The sequence below is a fragment of the Heloderma suspectum genome, chromosome 3, assembly GCF_057233095.1.
Source record: "Heloderma suspectum isolate Gila_16-S chromosome 3, 16-S_ref, whole genome shotgun sequence".
NCBI lineage: Eukaryota > Metazoa > Chordata > Lepidosauria > Squamata > Helodermatidae > Heloderma > Heloderma suspectum.
The window spans coordinates 154,268,417-154,292,029 of record NC_139460.1 but is presented as its reverse complement, the minus strand read 5'-3'; the positions used below and the strand labels follow the sequence as shown (position 1 = coordinate 154,292,029).

Below are 23,613 nucleotides of genomic sequence, written 5' to 3'. Positions count from 1 at the left end.
TCAAATAGAGAACTGTCCTCGATAAAAGAAAAGTGATGACTAGGGCTGGTGGGAACTGTAGGGCAAAACATTTGGAGGGCCACAAGTTGTCCACCCCTGCTTTAAACAGCAGCCTGACATCCAGAATGTTTGTTAGCGAAATTTTTCCCAACACTTCTCTCTAGGCCTAGAAAAGCATCACCTGTTTAATTTCTGTACATCACGCTGCTGTCAAAGGAAGAAAAGCAAATTTGAACAAAAGATATAACGAAGGCAAAGAGATCACCAATTCCTTGTTACATTACCACTGTAGAAAAATGCACATTTCAGAGTAAATGGTCACATTTTAGACATAATAGTACGTGAAAAAAAAAATAAACTAAGGATTTCAGATTGACAGCTTAATCAGAGCTTGAAATGGACTTTAAGCAGACCTCTGGCCTCTAGTTAACCATGAATAGAAATGCATAACTGCAAGCGCTAATGTGAGCCTGCAATGCAGCTCCAGAATGTATTCTGGGTCTTACCAGATGCTTGACAAATCCCATTCTCTCTCTTTATGCAATTCCAGACAGGCAGCAAACATAGGAAGTCTATCAAGGCCAAACATGGCTGCTGAACTGGATTCGTGAAGTCACAAGTTGTGCAGACCTGGTTTAATGTTACTAAATGTGGGTATTCATTCCAAAGCTTCCCCTCACCCTGTTCTCTTCTTCTGTGGTTTCTTTCTGGGTTACATTCTTTACGTACACCTGTAGATCAAAACTGGCTAAGGAAGCCATTATTTTCTGACAGGTCCAATTTATTGGCACAGTTAGTAGCTAATTAACACATTAAGTGTGCTGAAGCATGAAGGTGTTTACCCAGAGGTCCTCTCAAGTTTAATTTATGGCTAAATCTCCTAGGAAAAATGGTAAACATTCACTCCAACCAAAATAACTTGCATCTGCTAAAAACAACATGGCTGCCATTCATCAAAGTCCAGCACATGTTCTGATGGAAAGAAGGGGGAGGAGCAGAGACAGCAAGGCATAATTAGCTCACTAAACAAGCATGGCATTGCAGATTGGGAGGACAATAATGGCCATGATGGCCATCAAACTCCCTAAGCTGAGGAAGGATCAGACAAATGCAAAGATCCCTAAAAAGATTTGTCATTCGAGTGTGCCAAAAGCCAAGTGTAAAGCAGGAAACACACCAGGGCAGAGGTGCCCACATAGGACAAGAAATACAGAGCAAGGAAGCAATCTGTGCCATGTAAGTCAAAGGAGGCAAAGCCTCAACTCTTTATCCCGGCTTATTTGGTGACCTAAGTTACCGTCGGGAGTGGGAGCAGACCTCCTGTACTGTTAAAGCTGCATGGCAGTCAAATGTTCTGCAGGAGACAGGATTTAAATTGGATACCCTGTGTTAGGCTGAAAGGGGCTCCCATACCTTAATACCTGTATGGAGGACAGCATTTAGCAAGTACAGCTTCCTTTACTCCAGCATGTTTGCCAAAATCCCATCTTCTACCCAATGCTTAATGTTGGGGAGAGGGCCACACACCCACCTTCAGCTCACAACGCACCAGTACCTAAGCCTCTTACTACGTTCCACCTCTGATCTCCAAGATCCTCTTGCTTGGCCAAAGACTTTCCCTCCCCAATACAACCAGACTAAACATCTCTCTTACCGAAGTCTCCTTTTTCACTGACTGACCAGAGGCCAAGATCACCCATCCCCTTCCCTTCCCATTGGCTGCCTCCAAATGCTGGCAACTTGCAGATTGTACACCATCCACATTCCCCAGCACCTGCACTGCTAAATTAGGTGGAATAAGGGAAAGAGAGTGATGCTGTTACCTGCAGAAACCGCTGTGGATAGCTCATCCTCCTTGTTTCGCCAAGGGAATCAGTTCTCAGCCCCAAATATAGTTCAGCCATTTTTGTGGAGTATAATGGGGCTCTTGTGGCCTTCTAGGAACCCCAAGGGCCGTATATTTGGTGATCCTGCCCTGACATGCTGCCTTCTACTTCTCCATACATGCAAAAGAATAGTCCGCTGAATTTCTGCCTGTTACAGCCAGAAGAATGCCATCAGGAAAAAAAATGTGGTGACCTGCTGTCCTAAATGTTGCTGTCAGTGAGTTTGGAAGCATAAGCCAGGTGCAGAACATTCCTGAGTGGAGAAATCATTTGAAGAAATCTATCCTTCACAGAAATGCCACAACACTGACTGCATTTGGACATAATGTGAAACCACAGTTTACCATTACGTGCATGAGCCTGTTCTCCATTCCTCTGGATTCAAGCCCACAGAAGTATTTTGAGAAACACCCACATGCCCAAACTGCCGCCAGACTCTTCATAAAGGGATGGAGTGAGGATATTAAATAAACACATTGAGCAATAAACTCAGTGAGCAATATGCAATGAAATGTTACACTAAACTATGTTTTAGTGATACATGAACGAGGCTTGGGCATACACACTTCCCTGTTCCATCTGCATTACTAGTGCGGCTGTGAAGAGGAGACTGGAACTATCCATTGTCATTTTGTCCAAACTAGGAACTGCTGTTGATTTTAACTATAGTCCAAACAAGCCAGGATCATAAACCATGGTTTGGAGTTCGCTTGCTCAGACAAATCATAGCTAAATGTAACCACAGTTTGTTCTGGTTTGTACCTAATGGCAAACCACCATTAGTTGAAAACTGAAGTAAACATTTCTGATTACCTCCTCACAGCTGCAGTGGTAGTGGAGAAGGGAAAACGTTCCTGGTTGCTACAGACTATTTTTCCAGATATCTGGAAATAGCACACATGACATGACTGATCTTATAGCCATTAGTTGTTTAAAGAATGTATTTGCCAGTTTGAGATGTCCCAATGAACTTGGAGCAGATAATGTGCCACAATCTGCAGGGAAGGAATTCACCCAGCTTGCAAAGAAATGCAATTTTAGCCACATCACAACTGGCCCCACTACCCACAAGCTAATGGAGAGGCAGAAAGAGAGTTCCAAACTGCAAAGTGGATCTTGAAATAAGATCCATTTGTAGCTTTACTGAGTTATAGAGCAACTCCCATTAATGCAACCAAGTACAGCCTAGCACAATGAATAATGGGCCAACAGCTGCGAACACCAGTTCCAACCCTGGAAACAAACCTATACCCACAACGGCCTGACTTCAGGGAGGTCCACACAGCAAATGAAAAGGCAGAAGAAGCCAACAAGTTCCATTTTGATAAATATTGTGGGGCAAAAGCATTACCAGAACTACAGCCTGGTAAGAATAAAACTAGACAATCTGAAGGGATGGTCAGAACCAACAACTGTAAAGGGACAGTGTTTGACATCACGGTCATATGTTGTCACAACTAACAATGGCACATTCAAGAGAAACAGAAGACACTTACAACTTGTGCCAGAATTGCATCTGACCAAGGGAGGCTGGTGGATCTGGTTTCAGTGGGGCGGAGTTCCATTCTGGGTTTTACAACCACCCGAAAGTCTAAAGGAGCTCTTCAAGGTGCTGGACCCTATCCCCAAATGGGTCCAGCACCTTGGATAGCTCCTTTAGACTTCTGGCTCGTTGTAACTAAAACCCAGAATGGAATCTCTGCCCCACCGAAACCTGATCCACCAACCTCCCATGCATCTGACCATACAATGGTAGAAATTTCAAAAACAGATTCAACAGAAGAACATTTTTTTTCACCAGACCAACATCCGATACACACCCAGGTTCAACCACCACCTATCAAAAGTTTGTTCCCTACCTTCAAGCATGGAGAAAATGACTTCCAGAGGCAGAGCGATGAGAAAAACTGCACATTGTAGAGATTAATTATTATATAGAAATAGATAGAAATAGCAACTAGTTGTAGACAGAATAATCCCCAGGTGCTATTAGAGGTGATTGATAATCTATTCATCACATCAAGATAGGGACGTTGTTAACAGAGGTTAATATTATTTAGCTGAGTTGTTGGGTTTCACATAGTTTAGAACTCAAAGGAGGGGAAATGTAGTGAAATGTGATCTTCAATAGAGGTTGAGAGACAATACTTTATATGAAAACATTAAACTAAAAGCAGAAGGACTGAAGTTCGTGAGACAGAAGTCTGCGCTAGTGGGTTTGTTAGAATTGTTCTCTAGTTTGTAGTTAATAAAATAGTTATGGTTAAGATAGTGCATCAAACACTTAACATATTGAGTCAATCTTACTCCAAATTCTTGACATAGAATTGGGAAATAATATCGCTTTACCATAAAAATGCACAATGTGCTACGCAACAATAGAAACTTCAAAAAATCATAACAAAATAAAACAATAAGCAGCAAGAAAGAACTAAAAGCTGGAACGCAGTCAAACCACTCACAGAAAACAGCGACACGCATATCTGCAAAAACAACAAGCACTGATCGAAAAAGGAAGCATTAACTTTGACAAAGCTGCTTGAAGCAAAGTAGGTATATAAAAATACTATTCATTAATTTGTTATCTGAGCACCATGTGGCCAAGTAGCTGATCACATGCAGCACACAGCCTATGTCCCAAGAAAGAATTGCAGGACTTAAAGAGCTCAGAAAGTTTCTTCCTATAGGTAGGGATAACAAGCTGACACATCATTTCTAAAAAGACCCCTAAAGCAGAAATGAGGTCATGGTTACCACCACCTGCCAACCTGGAGATGGTTTTTGGTTTCTTTAAGAGCCACAGGGCAGAAAGGCATTCTTTAACAACAACCCAAACAACCTCCACACCCTCTCCAGGTCAAGAGGTGACAATGCTGATTCTGACACCCACCAACACCAAAATACCACTGCAGTTCAGAAGGGTAAACACACAGAGATCCAGTGTGGTGTAGTGGTGAGAGTGTTGGACTGGGAGCCAGGAGATCTGGCTTCTAGTCCCCACTCGGCCATGGAAGCTCACTGGTGACTTTAGGCCCGTCTCAGACTTTCAGCCCAACCTACCTCACAGCGTTGTTGTTGTTGAGGCTAAAATGGAGAGGAGGAGGATTATGTATGCCACTTTGGGTTCCTTACAGGGGAAAAAAGGTGGGATATAAATGTAATAAATAATTATAAATAACAAACAGATCCAAAGGGGGGCTAAGTAGCATCTTATTTTTCCTATAAGGAACAGAGGACAGTATACACGGGTTATCTTCACAACAACTTTTCCAGTAAGTTCCAGTAAATAACATCAGAACTTCTATCACTGGGTTTGAGAAATGTGACAAAGACAATACACAGCAACAAGAAACTTGGAGGCACACATTTTTACAAACAGTAAAAATCTGCAGAAAATAGTTATTAGCAAAATAATTATTAGAAGTAGTTAATATACTTTGATTTCATGGTACAAGGCCAGCACCATGCCAGGAGAAACCTATTTCAGTTTTTTAAACTGTGTTATTTAAAAAAAAACTTGGTAGGATAAAGATACTTATAAACTCATTACCCTCCTAACTGACAGGGAGTTTATGAATACTTTTTAAATAGCCATTGCTATAGAGAGAGCTGTATGCAAACAATATCTTCCTGTTTGTTTATTTATGTATTCTAGACATGTTTCTCCTTCAACCATGCTTCCAGAGCAGTTTATGTAAAAACCCTGGAAGCTCACTAGGTGACTTTGGGCCAGTCACAGACTCTCAGCCCAACCTATCTCACAGGGTTGTTGTGAGGATAAAATGGAGAGGAGGAGGATAATGTGAGCCGCCTTGGGTTCCTTGCAAGAGGAAAAAAGGCAGGATATAAATGCAATAAATAAATTAATAAATAAAATAAAACACCAAAAATGCCAAGTCAGAATCATGATATAAACTAAGCCACGGTTAAGAGTATTATAACATGGATGAAGAACCCTCTGGTCCTCTAGACATTGCTAGGTTTCAACTCCCAACATGGCCAATGGTCAGTGGTGATGGAAGTTGTAGTTCAATAACATCTGGAGGGCCACAGGTCCCCACAGGGAGGGAATTCCACAAGAGGAGTGCCACCACTGATAAGGCCTTCTCACTAGTCACTAGTCACCACCTGCCTTACTTCAGATGGTGGGTATACCTAGAGGAGACCCTCCAAAGAAGACCTCAATACAATAGCTTTAACATCCTTTATCATAGGTAGATAGAAACCTTAAAAAGGTGACTAGACTTTGAGTGACTGAAGCTATTCCACATGTCTTTTGAAATGTATTAATTAGGACTTAGTTTAAGCTTTGCCAGGCTTGGCTCTGGATCCCATCCCATTACCAGTGCCTGGGCCCAGTCCTAATAATTTAAAAAGTGCCCTTTAGACTGCAAGTACCTAGAGTAAGAGAGCTGTGAGAGCTGGACTATAAGGAAGGCTGAGCGCTGAAGAATTGATGCTTTCGAATTGTGGTGCTGGAGAAGACTCTTACGAGTCCCCTGGACTGCAAGGAGGTCAAATCAGACCATCCTAAAGGAAATCAACCCTGAGTGCTCATTGGAAGGACAGATACTGAAGCTGAAGCTGAAATATTTTGGCCACCTAATGTGAAGAGAAAAGTCACTGGAAAAGACCCTGATGCTGGGAAAGATTGAAGGCAAAAGGAGAAGGGAATGGCAGAGGATGAGATGGCTAGATAGCATCACTGATGCAATGAATATGGACTTGAGCACATTCCGGGAGAGAGCGCAGGACAGGAAGGCCTGGCGTGCTATGGTCCATGGGGTCACAAAGAGTCAGACAGCTGAACAACTGAACAACAACAACACCTAGAGTAAGCCCCATTGAATTCAGTGGGGCTTGCTTCTGAGTAGACATGCATAAGGTTGTGCTGTTATTCATGTACAGAATAAAGATCCATTCACATGGAGTCACAGAGAGAGAGAGAGAGAGAGATGTTACTCCATGTGAATGGATCTTAAATATATTTAATCAAAACCCAGTGCATCCACTCCAGGGACTGGATCCAGACTTAGCCATACTTAGAGCACAGTCATTAAAATCAATGGGGCTCAATTTAGTCATGACAGATTTCAATATGTCTACTCTATGTATGGCTAAGTCTGGATCCAACCCCAGGTTTTCATATAGGGCTTAAAAAAGAACACCTGCTTAAATTCTCTGTATGCAAAACTACTAAATGAACAGAAACCCTAGCCTTCTTTACATCTGATCACCCTAAATCTCAGATGAAAGAAATGGAGCTTCTTTCAGGTGCTCTCTCCTCTCCCTTAAGGCTCAAGTTTAGAAAAGATTCTGTTTCACAGGCGTGGTTTCTTTTGGAGTTCATACATTTTACCCTGAGGACAAGGTGAAGACCTCTATATTTTGCCTTTCAAGCTCAGAAAAAGAGTTCATAGAATTATTACAAGACTGCAAGGGACTCTTGAGTCAATCAGTCTGAAACCTGCAGTGTAGCACGAACTCTTAGCCTTAAAACATCACCAGTGTAGTAGCAGAAGACAAAAATATGCCTGTGCCGGGAAGAAAATGCTACCGAAGCAAATAAAGGCTTATGTTAATGTTGAAGGTACATATAACAATGCATCCCTAAATCCACCAAACTCCAATATTATGCATGGTGACTACAACAGACAGGATGCATACAAAGATGGATAACGATACAAGTGATGCATCGTAAGGAAAGCTAATTGAGTGACCATGTTTGCCCATCTGAAGAAGGGTATTCATGTCGGTCATACAATCCTTCATGCCACTGTGTTCTGGCAACAGATTATTATTTGGGAAAGATTATCATACAGAGAGTCTGCCACTGAGCTGTGACCCTCATATGATCATCTTTCCCCAGTAATAATTTGGGGATATGTTCATATCTGAAACATAGACCTTGAAAGGGGCACACTCCTCCACAGAATCCCTATGGGTGAAAATAGCCCTTTAGACTGCAAGTTCCTGCAAGCCCCCAAAAGTAATTTAGTCCTGGGGACATGCTATCCCCATCAAACAAACATGGTTAGGGTGATCATAAGATGGAGAATGAAATCAGGGAGGCATCCAACAAGAAAGGGTTGTAGCTATCAGTGCTATCAAATGTAACTTATTGGAAAATTGCTAAAGAACTCCAACACAGTCACATTCGATTTCAAAAGAGGAAACTTCTCAAAAATGAGGGTCAAATCTCTCCAGAATGCTCTTAGGTTACTCAAAAGCACAGTGATAGAAGCTCAGCTAGACTATGTACCATCAGGAAAAGTAGTACAAAGTCCAAGAGGTCACCAGCTTGGTTAAAAAGCAGTGTCAAGGAATTAAAGAAGGGTTCCTTCATCAAACTGAAGTCATGCCCAAACGAGGGGAACAAAAAGGAACACAACATTGCACATTGCACAAAAGAGATGCAAGCAGACAATGAGGGATGCAAAAATAGCTTTTGATGAGCATAATGCTAATAACATCAATAAAAACATCTTTAAGGGTGCAATCCTATGCGTGTTTAGACAGAAAAACATCCTACAACTCCCAGCATTCCCCAGCCAGCATGTTTGGCTGGGGAATGCTGGGAGTTGTAGGACTTTTTTCTGTCTAAACACACATAGGATTGCACCCTAAATATATTAGAAGGACACTAGCTAGAGAGGCAAGGGGCCACGGTGGCTTAGTGGTTAAGACGCTGAACTGCAGACTGGAAGGTCAGCAGGTCAGCAGTTCAAGACCCGAGTGCTGCATGGCAGAGTGAGCTCCCGTCTTCAGTCCCAGCTCCTGCCAACCTAGCAGTTCGAAAGCAAGAAATTGCAAGTAGATAAATAGGTACCGCTTCGGCGGGAAAGGTAACAGCGTTCCGTGCACCTCGGTGTTCAGTCATGCCAGCCACATGACCACGGAAGCGTCTTCGGACAGCTCTGGCTCTTCGGCTTAGAAACGGGGATGAGCACCGCACCCTAGAGTCGGACACGACTGGTTGGGGACACCTTTACCTTTTACCTTTTAGCTAGAGAGGCAGTTGGACCATTGGATGACAAGGGAGCCAAAGGAGTACCAAAGAAGGATGAGGAGATTGCAGAGAACCTGAATGAATCATTTGTGTCTGTTTTCACTTGCAGAGGATGCAGGGCAGATACTCATGCCTGAACTGGTATTTTCAGAAAGGGAATCTGAGGAAGTGAGGGAAGTAGTGATAATAAGAGATGACATTCTCTAGACCTTATTGAAAAATTGATAACAATCAAATCACCAGACCCAGAAGATATCCATCTGAGAGTTCTTAAGGAACTCAAATGGGAAACTGCTGATCTTCGAACAAAAATACATAAAATGCCCATAAAGTTGGCCCCTGTACCAGAGAACTGGAAAGTAATGCCATTTTTAAAAGGAATTCTGGGGGATCCAGGAAATTACAGGCTGGTTACCTTACCATCTGTTCTGAGTAAATTGGTGGAAAGTGCTATTAAAGATAAAACTATGAAGCACATGGAAGGACAAATCGTGCTGAAGGTGAATCAACATGGCATCTGCAAGAAGTTCTGTTTCGCTAACCTTTTAGTGTTCCCTGAGAGTATCAACAAACATGTGGATGGGGTGATCCAGTAGATATTGTTTCTTGAACTTTCACAAGGCTTTCATCAAAGACTCCTGAGCAAACTGAGCAGTTATAGGGTAAAAGAAGAGATCCTCTTACAGGGCAGCAACTGGTTAGGGAACAGGAAGCATAGTGTAGGAATGAACTGATAGTTCTCACACTGGAGGGATATAAACAGAGGAGTCCCATAGGAATTTGTACTGGAACCAGTGCCTTTTTAACTTGTTCATAAATTATCTGGATTTAGGGATGAGCAGTGAGGTAGCCAAGCCTGCTGACATCACCAAATTATTTAGCATGATTAAAACAAAAAGGGATTGTGACGAGCTCCAAAATAATCTCTTCTGGCTGGGTGAATGGGCATTAAAATGGCAAATGCAGTTCAATGTAAACAGTTGTAAAGTGATGGACACTTGGGCGCAAAATTCTAACCATACATATATGCTGTTAGGATCTGAGCTGGCAGTGACTGACCATGAAAGGGATCTTGGGATTGTGGAAAGTTCAATGAAAATATTGACCTAGTGTGAGGCTGTTGTGAAAAAACGCAAATTCCATGTTGGGGATCATCGGGAAAGGAATTGGAAACAAAACTGCCAATACCATCAAGCCTTTATAAAAAATCTAGGATGTGACCTCAATCAAAATATTGTGTATGGTTTGGGGCAGCATATCTCAAAGAGGATATTGTAGAGCTGGAAAAGGTGCAGAAAAGGGCATCCAAAATTATCAAGGGGCTGAAGCGACTCCCCTAGGAGGAAGGGTTACAACATTTTGGACTTTGGGGCTTAGAAAAATGGTGAGGGGAGGCATGATGGAGGTCTATCAAATTATGCATGGTGTGGAGAAAGTGGATAGGTCACTTTCCTCTCTCATAATATTAGAAACTGGAGTCATCCAATGAATCTAAATGGTGAGACATTGAGGACAGACAAAAGGAAGTATTTCTTCACACAGCACATAGTTAAACTATGGAATTTGTGGCCACAAGGTGCAGTGATTTGCTTGTCCAGTATCTATCATCTGATTGTCATTATGTTTGACAAATCCCTCAAGAAGCTAAAATGCAAGTTCTTGCAACAGCCTATAACTTGCTTATGAAAATCAAGTAGTGACCGTGGTGGAAGATGATTCCAATGTCCTTCTGATACTGGTGTATATCAAGGCAAACATGGCAAATATCTATATGAGATCCAAATTCAGGAGACAGAAGACATGGCAGAAGGTACTTCACATTCCTCAAAAGCACATTGGAGAAGATATTCCTCACCACATTTTGTTCAGTCATGCAATGAATGGATATGATACCCAGGCACAGTGTCAAGGGTAGGCATGGTTGGGCACCTGACAAGAGCCCCCTGGGTTTGCTCTGCTTCACCATTGTAACCTACTTGTTCACCTGCCTCTCACTATGGTCCAGACAAGAAGAGTGGTAGGTACCACTGCCTACCTGCTGAGTAGCTGTCTGTCTGTTAAGCAGGCAAATGGTAGCAATCATGAGAAAGAGGATGAGGAACAATAACAGCTGGTGGCAATGGTGGTGAGAAGGTAGACTCACCAAGGGAGGGGGCCAATTGAGGGTGTCTTGCCCAAGGACCCTCAAAAACCTGGAACTGGCACTGATACTATGACATCTGCTCCCTTTGGCCATGGCAAAGACAGCATTCTAGGGCCACATCACAAGAAGAACAATTAACAGTGAATCAGAACAGAATGGAGCTGGTGAAAACTGGACTCAGATACTTTGTCATCCTGCGCAACAGAAATGTCAAAGATGTCTTGAATATGTTGCACAAATCCTCATAAATGTGGATGGCAGCTAAAGGAACAGGGAGACTTCCGCCTCAACAACATCCACCAGTAGCACAAGCAGCCTGTTTCTATAATCTGAAGTTTCATGAGAGACTCTTAAGCAACGTAAACGAGATCTCTGGGCAATTTGCAGTAGATCGGCAATGATTTATAACTCCCAATCATTTAAAAAAGTAGGAACAAAATTACTCCCCTTCCCCACTCCTAAATTATAATGCTGAAATGAAGAAAACTTGGGCATAAACAGGAGTGGACGGACTGTGAGTTCTCTTCCTTTTTGATACTCAGAATAAATTCCTGGACACGGAATTTTTACACTCTAAGTAGATCAGGTTGGTAGATCCTGGGGTTCTAGTAAAAACAAAGTAGATCCCGCAAGCTTGACCGCTGCCCACCTCGGAGATAAGGCACCTGCTCCTGATGATCTGGTTGCTGTCCTCCAGTGTAAGTGTAAGTGAGGCATGCGAGAACACAGACGGCGTCAGTAACAAACCTCATGAAAGTTATGACATCAGGGATACCTAGGGCAATTTGTGTGGTTGTGTACTATTATAGGTATAAATCATCACCACATATAATAATAAAGAATTGTTGTTTTTAATTATATAGGCCTATTTTTAAAGACATTTACAAAATATTTGAAATAAAAAGTTTATTAGTGCCACACCAAATTCCACCCTTTGCTCTTTTAAGTGTGATCACCACACTTTATCCACATAAAGTTGTATTCTGGTAGATGTTTGGATCTGTTGGTGTACATATCCACCTTTCACATAAGCCCTTGTTTGCTTCTGCAGCATTTTCTTCCAAAAAATAACCCATGGCTACTGCACTAATAGGGCCAGTAAATATAGTGTAGTAATTAGTGTTTTGGAGCAGGACAAGGAAGACCTGGGTTCAAATTCCTACTCAGCCAAGAAGCTCACCTTGGGCTGGTCATCACCACCACTCAGACTAACACACCTCACAGACTGTTGTGAGGACAAAATTGAGGGGACACCCCTGTAAACTGCTCTGAGCTCCATGGAGAAAGGGCAGGATAAAAATGTAATTGATGATGACAATGATGTAAAAGTACAAAACGCAGCTCCGCTATCTATGAGAAAGAGTACTGAAAATAAAGACTTCAGAACCGATCACTCCCTTTTGCTCATAAAGAAGGAAGTCCCACTGTGCATCCCCCAGACTGCCTCGTGTTAAAACTATTCCCTTTGGGGCCACATCATACTTTACATGGCAGCAGACCCACATTTGCCACCAAACATATATTGGACATCCCTGACCAATCTCACCTCTCTTTGGAAGTTATCGACACAGTTGGCTCGCTGCCCAGAAAGCACCTGCCCACTACAGCTAGTGCTTCTAAACAGCAGAGTCGTGAAGGCTCAACCCAGCCTGACCTGGAAACACTTTTCCTTCAGCCCACATATGTGATTACTGGTTATGGTTACTCAGGGCCCCACTACAACTTATGAAATAGCGAGTGATACAGTCCTCTTGGGACTGTGGGAGACTGAGTGATCCGACATGTCAGAACTCTCAGCTGGTGGAAAGTGAGTATTGTCAAGGAGAAGTCTGCTCAATCCTTCTTCTAGCTTCTAGTTTCCTCTGTCCAGGGAAGTTTGTACATAGGGAACCATTCACTTGTGCAATATCCCACCTACAATAAAAACAAAGCCCTCCTAGTCTGTTTAGTTCTGCATTCTGTTTCTAGCAAAGGACAGCCAAATGCTCCAGGAGCTCAAGCAGGGCATGAAGACAATCGTTTTGCTGTATGTTTCTAACATCTGGTACCAATACGTACATGCTGGCTAAGGTGTGCTGGGAGTTGTAGGACTTTTTTCTGTCTACACATGCATAGGATTGTGCCCTTGAACAACTACCTTTCGAACAATACCAGCTCCAGGTTTTGCGGGGTCCTCCATTGTCAGTATGCCCTCCTAAGTTGTGAATGGTGAGATTTTAGCCCCTGCCCCCAGCAGCCGGGGCAACTGCTGATGCTCCTCCTGTTCGCCACCCAGAAGAAGACAGCAGTTAGACTAACAGGCTGAGCAATGGGGAAAGGCGCAGCAGACGCCTCTGCTTGTCCAGCCTTCTCCACACTGCTGCTGCCACGGGCCCCTCACTGTCCAGCAGCCATTTCACCAGTGCACTGCCTGCCTGTTGCTGCTCCTTTCCCTTGCCAGCGGGAGGGGGCAGGTGAGCAAGCAGGTTGGGTGGCAAGGAGCAGCAGCAAGGGCACGTTGTCCGGCAGTGTTGCTTCTGGACAGGCAATGGGCAGATGGCGACACCAGGGATGAGGTCAGGAAGGTGGTGGTTAAAAATGCCACAGCCGCTCCTCACCATCACCTGTCCATCAGCAGTCACTTTCAGGAGCTCCAGGTGTTATGGGCCTTGGAAGGTGCCTGACCATCCTGGCTATGGATGCTGGACCTGCTTCCAATACTTTCCTAAAAGCAATAGCATTCACTGCACTCATTATAAATGGTACACTATTATACCACATGTATTGCCACCCATTCACTCTCTATATAGCATAATAGGTGGATGGGGCTCCGATTCTGTTTCACTGAAATCAATGGGTTGGATTCAGACATAGTCACACCTATAGTAGACCCACTGAAATCAGTCATGACTAACTTAAGTCCCATTGATTGCAGTGGGTCCACTTTAAATATGATCAAAACTAATGTACCTTAATTCCAAATAAAGGTGCTGATTCTTCCTATCTCTAGCAAATGCTTGCCCATTCTATCACACCCTCTTTCCCTCTGCAGCAGTGTATTCAGCCACAGTTAAGCAGGATCATGTTTGCGCAGCACTTTCCTTCCATTCTTTAGTGCAATCATGCTTGTTGTTGTTGTTGTTCAGTCGTTCAGTCGTGTCCGACTCTTCGTGACCCCATGGACCATAGCACGCCAGGCCTTCCTGTCCTGCGCTCTCTCCCGGAGTGTGCTCAAGTTCATATTCATTGCATTGATGATGCTGTCTAGCCATCTCATCCTCTGCCGTCCCCTTCTCCTTTTGCCTTAATTTTTTCCAGCATCAGGGTCTTTTCCAGAGAGTTTTCTCTTCGCATTAGGTGGCCAAAATATTGGAGCTTCAGCTTCAGCATCTGCCCTTCCAATGAGCGCTCAGGGTTGATTTCCTTTGGGATGGACTGATTTGACCTCCTTGCAGTCCAGGGGACTCGTAAGAGTCTTCTCCAGCACCACAGTTCGAAAGCATCAATTCTTCGGCGCTCAGCCTTCCTTAGAGTCCAGCTCTCACAGCCATACATTACTACTGGGAAAACCATAGCTTTGATTAGACGGACCTTTGTCAGCAAGGTGATGTCTCTGCTTCTTACTATGCTGTCTAGGTTGGCCATAGCTTTCCTCCCAAGGAGCAAGCGTCTTTTAATTTCATGGCTACAGTCACCGTCTGTGGTGATCTTGGAGCCCAAGAAAGTAAAATCTGTCACTGCTTCCATTTCTTCCCCTTCTATATGCCAGGAAGTGATGGGGCCAGATGCCATGATCTTAGTTTTTTTAATGTTGAGTTTCAAACCAGCTTTTGCACTCTCCTCTTTCACCCTCAACAAGAGGCACTTTAGATCCTCTTCACTTTCTGCCATTAGGGTGGTATCGTCTGCATATCGGAGGTTGTTGATAATTCTCCCAGCAATCTTAATTCCGACCTCTGATTCATCCAACCCGGCATTTCTCATGATGTACTGTGCATATAAGTTAAATAAGCAGGGTGACAATATGCAGCCTTGTCGTACTCCTTTCCCAATTTTGAACCAATCGGTTGTTCCATGTCTGGTTCTTACTGTTGCTTCTTGACCCTCGTACAGGTTTCTCAGGAGACAGGTAAGGTGGTCTGGTACTCCCATCACTTTAAGAATTTGCCAGTTTGTTGTGATCCACACAATCAAAGGCTTTAGCGTAGTCAATGAAGCAGAAATAGACGTTTTTCTGGAATTCTCTTGCTTTCTCCATGATGCAGCGAATGTTGGCGATTTGATCTCTAGTTCCCCTGCCTCTTCGAAACCCAGCTCGTACTTCCGGTAGTTCTCGGTTCGCATACTGCTGAAGCCTAGCTTGTAGGATTTTGAGCATAACCTTGCTGACGTTTTGTGCAAAGACTGGCATGATAAAGGACAAAGAAGGCAGGGACCTAACAGAAGCAGATGAGATTAAGAAGAGGTGGAAAGAATACACAGAAGAACTATACAGGAAAGATCTGAATGTCCCTGATAGCCATGATAGTGCGGTCACTGAACTTGAGCCGGACATCCTAGAAAGTGAAGTCAAGTGGGCCTTAGGAAGCATTACTAACAACAAAGCTAGTGGAGATGACAGTATTCCAGCTGAGCTATTTAAAATCCTAAAAGATGATGCTGTTAAAGTGCTTGGAACACTCAACAATGGCCGCAATCATGCTTACTCAAAAGTAAATCCAACTGAGATCAATGAGACTTACTGCCAATAAGTATGTATATATATGTGTGTGTGTGTGTATATATTTTCAACCTGATCTGGTGCATATTTACTTGAAAGTAAGTCCCACTTAGTTCAGTGGGTTTCACTCGTGGATAAGCATACATAGGATTGCAATCAAAGCAATGGAGGTTGGTGGTTCTGGTTTCTGTGGGGCTGTGAATCCATTCTGGGTTTCAGTCAGAAACAGCCAGAACTCTAAAGGAGCTATCCCAGGTGCTGAACCTGATCCCCAAAATAGGTTCAGCTCTGGTTTTCCTTGGTCCCCTGCCCCCTCCACCATCAACTCCAGGCGTACCATTACACAAAACAGTACCCAAGGTAGATATGAGACTTGCAGGACCCTGTTGATAAAGCAGAGAAGCAAATCTGCCTAGTCCCTTGGTACAAAGAGCGAGTGCTGGGGAGACACCATTACTGGCCTCTCCCCAAAGTGGTCCAATACAGGTGACTGGGGAGAAGAGATGCCAGAGGGCATACTGGCAGACCTGTGGCACCTGGAGCAAGCTGATAAACAGGGAGCGACAGAGTGACCACAGATGGGTACTTCGCTCTTGACAAATCAGCTATTGCAGAGGTTTGGTGGGGGAGTTATAGCAGAAGAGATGACTGGACTGTGGGCTGTTTTGACTTCCACCCTCTTGTTGATCCCTCCCGCCCTATCTGAATATGCATAAGAGGTCTACACAAAGCTACCTGGCAGGGATCATATCCGGGACTCTGCCTTAGAGGTACAGGCATAGATCAGTGGACATTCTGAGAAACTAGTTTATAAGGTTGTCTCATTCATAAGCTGAGAAAGAGATATTTTAAAAGCATTCCATTCCATATGTTGTAGGGGGGGATTTCTATTTGTTCATCCATCACATCAGGAAAGGAATTAGGGGATACTGTTAGGGACAAGTTCCCAAGGTGCCTTTGAAGTCAAGTGCAGACTTACAGCCAAGAGACCTACAAATATTGTCAAAAGCTTCCCCAGACCAAAAAGGGTTACGCGCATATTACGATATACTGATGTCTGCAAACATTTCATCGCAGGTATAAAGACAGCGACCACCAAACCGACCAATATCTAAAACAAAAATGCACTTAGTTCTCCTGGTCAGTAAGCAAAGTTTACCCAATACCCAATAGGATATTATTAGAACAAGAAATGGAACAAATGATTCACAACTCTTCAGAATCTTTCCATCGGGAGTTTAACATTTCTATGTGAGTGGTTTTTGTGCACACGCCTGTGTCTCAAACCCATTTTTCCAGCATCAGCTAAATTCTAGCCATTAAACAATTCAAAGAGGCGGAAGACCAAACAACAACAAAACCAAGCAAGACAGGAGGGCAAGGAATAATCCCAGAATGCTTTTTTGGTGGTGTGTGTTTTTAAATCATCTAAATTAAAAGTTTCCCATTCAGCCCAGTCCTGCTTTAAATTTAGCAAAGAGGCGGCTGGGTAAATTGGTTTTTCTACTCTCCTCCCCACAGAGTTCTGTTCCTCGCCGCTTGATCTCCCCTGTGCATGTTTACTCGGAAGGAAGTCCCGCGGAGCCAAACGGGGCTTTACTCCCAAGCAAATGCGCAGAGAAGGGCCGGAGAGCCTTGGGAGCACGCAGCACCTCACGGCTATGGGAAGCCTGCCTGGCTGGGGAGCTGTCCGCTCGCCAGCCTCCCAGGAGGGCCCGATGGGACGCAAGGGCACACGGGCTGGAGCGGAGCCCGTCTCCTCTCCTTGGGCTGAAGGGGAGAACCCAGCCCCGCGGTCAGGCAGGCCAGGAGGGTTGGGGCGCGCGGGGGCGGGGGAGGCTCGCAGACCGTCCAGCGCCAGCATCGAAGGGAAGTCCTTGCAGTTGGAGACGCCGGTCGAGTCCGTCACGCAGGTCTTCCAGAGGTTGGCCCAGAAGGTGGCCGTGGTGATGACCGTGCCGTCGATGGAGGACACCTTCCAGTAGTCGGTGGGCAGCGTGGAGGACACCAGCACCCAGCCCGAGATGACCAGCAGGAGGGCGATGATCTCGGCCGACGTGCTGGCCATGGCGAGCGGACAGGAGCGCGGCGCCCTGGGGAGCGCACGAGGGCGGCCGCCGGCGAGGCGAGGCGAGGCGAGGCGGGAGCGCGCGATCGGCCCCGGCAGCCCCGGCAGCGGCAGCTCGAGCGCAACCGCACGGCCGACTGAGCGCAGCGAGCCGCGGCGGCGGCGGCCCCCGGGCGAGCCCCCACCCGCGCAGCATCCTGCCGGCAGGGCGGGCGGCGGGCGGGAGGGAGGAGCCGAGGGCCGGCCGGCCGGCCCAGCGCCGCCGGCTCTTGCTGCCCGCACGCCGGAGCGACGCGGCGCAGGTTTCGAGGCTCGGCGGCTCCCCGTTGGTGCGCCAGGTAGGGCTTCCGGCCGTCTCTCGCCTGGAAAAACCGCACACCCGCAGCCAGCGGCCTGGCCTGTCGCGGTCGTTGCCGGGGGCAGCTAGTGCGGGACCTTGGGGCCGAAGTCAGCCCCGCCATGGCCACCCAGGGGGCAGCGTCAGGGCGGCAGAACCGCACTCTGCGGTATCCCACTGTGCGTGATGGTGCTGGGATTGACGAGAGCTTAAAATGCAAAACTGCACATGCTCGGATGATGGTGATGATGGTGGTGTTAGCACGCTAGCATATATAATCATCTAATATATAATTATGGAATTGTAATGTTGGCACGCTAGCATATAAGCAGTAGTAAACCGGGGGGGGGGGGTGAGAAATGTTAGCTATGCGCTAAAATTACCCAGCGGGAGCCCTGATTACGGCTTATGGGCCATTTGCCAGGAAAGCGAGGGCCAGGCCAGTTTGTGTGTCCACTTCCCCTCGCTTTTTTTTTTAATGGTGTACACCTGGGGTGGGCAGTCTGGTACCCTCCAGATATTTTGCACTACATATCCCATCAGCCCCAGACACCAACGCTGGTGGTAAGGGATTATGGGAATTGTACTCCAAAACATCTGGGGATGTACCAGGTTTCCTGTCCCTGCTGCACACCTTACGACTGTGAATAGCCAGCTTTTTGATGGATGTATTAAAAAAAGAAAAGATGGCTCCCCTGGGCACTATAGGTGTGGCCGCCGGGCACACTGTCAGTGGAAGTGTCGCGGACCTGTGACCCCCTTTCAGCATGTCATGAGGGGGGAGATGATATGGGGTGCCTTACAGCCATCTCTGATCAAGCAGGTTCTCCAGAAAACATTACAAAACTGGCAGTCTGTTTACCGGAGAGGATAGCAGGATGAGAATGTACACACCATAAATAGTGATGTTTATTTCTCACTACCCTCTGGCGTTCTCACAACAACAACGAAATACTATCATCTCCCTTGGGAGGAACCATAGCTTAGTAGCAGAACACATACCACTTTGGATACAGAAAGTCCAAGCACAATCCCTGTCCTCTTAGTTTTTTACAAATCAGGATCAGGTGGCAGGTGATGTGCCTGAGACCCAGAAAACTGCTGCCAATCGGAATTAAGATTGCCAGGAGAATTATCAACAACCTCCGATACGCAGACGATACCACCCTAATGGCAGAAAGTGAAGAGGATCTCAAGAGCCTCTTGTTGAGGGTGAAAGAGGAGAGTGCAAAAGCTGGTTTGAAACTCAACATTAAAAAAACTAAGATCATGGCCTCTGGCCCCATCACTTCCTGGCATATAGAAGGGGAAGAAATGGAAGCAGTGACAGATTTTACTTTCTTGGGCTCCAAGATCACCGCAGACGGTGAATGTAGCCATGAAATTAAAAGACGCTTGCTCCTTGGGAGGAAAGCTATGGCAAACCTAGACAGCATAGTAAGAAGCAGAGACATCACCTTGCCGACAAAGGTCCATCTAATCAAAGCTATGGTTTTCCCAGTAGTAATGTATGGCTGTGAGAGCTGGACTATAAGGAAGGCTGAGCGCCGAAGAATCGATGCTTTCGAACTGTGGTGCTGGAGAAGACTCTTACGAGTCCCCTGGACTGCAAGGAGGTCAAATCAGTCCATCCTAAAGGAAATCAACCCTGAGTGCTCCTTGGAAGTACAGATACTGAAGCTGAAGCTCAAATATTTTGGCCACCTAATGCGAAGAGAAAACTCACTGGAAAAGACCCTGATGCTGGGAAAGACTGAAGGCAAAAGGAGAAGGGGATGACAGAGGATGAGATGGCTAGATAGCATCACCGATGTGATGAATATGAACTTGAGCACACTCCGGGAGAGAGCGCAGGACAGGAAGGCCTGGCGCGCTATGGTCCATGGGGTCACGAAGAGTCGGACACGACTGAACGACTGAACAACAGTCTGACTTGGTGTACAAGGGAGCTTCCTATGTTCACCCCAGCCACATCTGATCTTTCTGGGCATAACTCAGCTGTCAGCTGTTTGAGGACTGCAGCCCAAAGGGGAATTCTTAGCAACAAGGCAACAAAAATGGAAGTCCAGATGGCATCTGGATCCTGCCACCTTTTGGTCACAGATCCAAAAATTGTGCTACTAAAGTTCCAGAGAATATGTAATGCTTCTCAAATTGGGCTAAGAAGAGTAATTGTTCCACCATGAAACTGTTTGACAGATGTTTATACTATCCCAAACCATATTGGGTTGTTTAATGACATGTATTGGGCTGAGGAACCAAGGATCGGGCAGAACACGTTTTCTTTTTTGCAGAGGCTGGAAGACAATCTATCACAGCAGCCCTTTTTTCTGCAGGAATAAAATTACAAGCAACCATTTCTAGTTTCATAAATTAAATACGGATGGCAGCATTATTTGTTCCTTTGCCAGTATACACAGATTAGGGTCGTCACGCCTGTTGTTCTAGATTGGTTTTTCTGTTTAGTTTACCCGCCTTATGTTAGGACACTTCAAACTCTTCCCTGCTCCTTGAAGTGACATGGTTTCAGGGTGCACTTGGCCAAGGTAAAGACAAATCATTATTAATTCATGACTGAAACCTTAACCTCTATGTATGTAATCAGGTTTTTCTGTAGACCAGAATTCTGAAAAGGAAAACCTTTCCAGACTTCCTGGACTAGCCAAGATATTAAGCGCAGATAGAGTTCTTGGTCAGAATTGGATGATAGTTGCAAATATACTCATTCCTTAGGTGCAGATTATGCCTGCCAAATGTCAGAAAAATATACTACATGCCTTTATATTTTGATTTTTTTTATAAAGGCAACTGCTGATAACTTTTTCAAAAAACTTTTGGCAGAATTGGATGAAAATTGCAGGGACAGTTGATGATTCTGAAGGGATCACACCTGGCAAATTTTCCAATGATAGTTGCAGGGGACACACTTATCTCCTTATGTTCCTTACAAACCATTGGTCTCAAAATGACAGGCATCCTAGAGATGCCCCTAAATAAGAAACCAGCAAAGTTTCAGAGAGATGGGTGCAGGAGTTCATGTCGAAGGGGAGTCCTCAAATTTTTGTGTGTGGGGGGGAAGTGATTCACTTCCCTCCCCACTGTTTTTTCTGGCAATTTGTATGAAAATGGCACATATCATAGAGGTGTCTCCAGGAAAGAAACCTGCAAAGCTTCAGAAGCATAGGTGCAGGGACTAGGGAGGTATGATGCTCGAAACCAGTTTATGGGGGGTTTTTTCGTAATGAAGCTTTGGAGGTGTTGGAAGAATGATCACATCACAGTTCTATCCTTCCCCTCCCCCAAAGCACAGTGATTGGAGCCCCTGGTAAAATATGCCCTAGGACTAGGAGGCAGACCTGCCAATCACTGAACTACTTTCCCTCCCTCTCCCCTCCCCCTCCTCCTGTTCATAATCACAGCATTTAGAGAAACTAAACTTAAAGGTGCTGGAAACATCCCGCATCTCTGAAGCATGAGTTGCTAACAAAGCCTCACTCTGGAGCAGGTTTCATTTTGTTGCCTTCCGTGGGAAGTCCATTTGGTCTCCAGAAGCAACAGAACTGGACCAAAGTAGCCCAATTCTTCTCAGGCTTCATCTGAATCCTATGCACATACCTAATTGCTACCCTCTCAATACCACCCGCTTTGCTATGCAGGTGAATACAGGTACAGAACAGTGCTTTAGTTCTAAGAAGTCAAGTCCTGGGGCTCAAGTGTGCCTAAAACAGCCATGCTTTCTGATCTGAAGCCTTTCATTCCTAATCCCAGATGTTTGGCTGCCAGCTGTGGTTACTCACTGGTAAGGGAAAGGCACTCTGCATATGCTTGGAGTCACTCCTTCCTTTCCTTGCTCTCACCTTCCAGGGCTGTGCTCTGACACTGAATACTGGTTAACGGCCTGAGCCTTGACTCGCATTAAATCTTGGCCCTGAGCTTTACTGGTTGCTTGTTAGCTGCTCTGCTAGGGGAGCTATCCCAGACATGACTTTAATCATGGGCTCATTTCAGACCCCCTAGTATTAAAAGAGCCTTAACCCCACCCTGGATCAGCCAGTTATGATGCCAGTATATACTGCAGGCTGGTTAGTTGTTGAACTGGGCTTACTGAACCGTACAGGTCCAAGCTGCTTTGGCTTCTCTGCTTTGCCCATACCTTTGCTATCACTCCATTCCTTCTGAAGTTCCAGTGAATCCTATTCCTCTTCTCTCTTTAATCACTGTTACTCAACCCTCCTCCTCCTCATTACTCACTAGATGTAGCAGCTACAAGAGAACTGAAGTGCCAAATTTGGTGAATTTCTTTAGTACAACTTTGTTGAATTCACATTTTTAAACTTCTGCAAAAACAGTTTTCTGATGGCAACATTTCCATTTCATGTCATGGAATTTGAGCTCCTCTGCTTAAAAAGTGCTAGAGGAACCTGGAATTGGTGTCAACATTTTGTGTAAAAATTGTGTCATCTTTCAGGCTCTTGTTTTAATTCCTTAAGTTCATTTCTGTAAATTTCTGTACAAAATTGAAACCACATTTTCTGAACCTTCCTCCCATGAACACCTGGTGGGAGTTGGCTCCTTTTTCCTTTTCCCATGTGGGTGCATCCTGACAAACTCCCTTCCCTAACCATTTCCCACTGCTAATGTTCCTTGTTACAGTAATCCTGTGCCTATGTGAAAAAACATAGAGTTGGTTTGGACATAATGCTAGGTGAACCTTGGGATTTGCACATTCCCCCACCCCTCTGATGCAGCTGCGAAGAGGAGTTCAGAAGCTTACACTTCTATTTTAGATTAAGCACAGCTTGCTCTGTTGTCTGAACCCAAAAAAACTGTGGTTAATCCTAACTATGGTTTGTTGAAACAAGCCAACTTCAAACCATAGTTTAAGAAGCTGGTTCTTCAGACCTGGGTTCATTACTAAACGCTTAGTTTGGTTCTCAAAGAAAGAAAGAAAGAAAGGGAATAGAAAACAGAGCTGAATGAAAAAGAGAGAAAGGAAAAGATGAGTCTCAGGACACTCCTTAAGAAAGAACTGGCAAAACAAATATTAGGTGGAAGAGAGTTTCAAGTATAAGAAGTAACAGTGATGTGAGAAAGGACACAGATGAGAAAGATAAAGAACACATGAAATACATAGTCCAAAGGGTATTAGCAGAACAAAAAAAATGAGGAGAATACAGAGACAGCTATGACGACCAATAAGGCTCTTCAAGAAGGTTTAAGAGAGAAACATGGTTGTTGTTTTTCCTGTTTGGGGGAGGCGGGGACAAAACTAACAGTCACTTGGGGGAGAAATTAAATGTTTCCAGTATTTACTTCTGGTATCAGTATTGTTTAATCCTTTCAGCTCATAAATAATGCTTTAAATAAATGTTTCTTACCATCATCCCAAATATATACAAAGATAAATATACAAAGTGCACGTTTTTTTCCCAGTATTTGAGAAGGGGAAATAATCAAAGCTTGAATCAAAA

The 23,613-nt window shown here is 44.7% G+C and overlaps 1 protein-coding gene across 2 annotated transcripts in view; it reads right to left on the bottom strand.

The window, feature by feature from the left end:
• CLDN10 (claudin 10) overlaps positions 1 to 23,613 on the bottom strand; it is an 84,077-nt gene that overhangs the window by 13,324 nt on the left and 47,140 nt on the right. Inside the window, exon 1 of one of the 2 annotated variants that reach the window (XM_084844746.1) lies at positions 17,586 to 18,327. The exons of the other annotated variant lie outside the window; for it this stretch is intronic. Coding sequence (XP_084700872.1) covers positions 17,586 to 17,805 — 220 coding nt within the window. The 5' untranslated portion in view covers positions 17,806 to 18,327. Of the gene's footprint in view, positions 1 to 17,585; positions 18,328 to 23,613 lie in introns of those variants that run through there. 2 annotated transcript variants of the gene reach the window in all.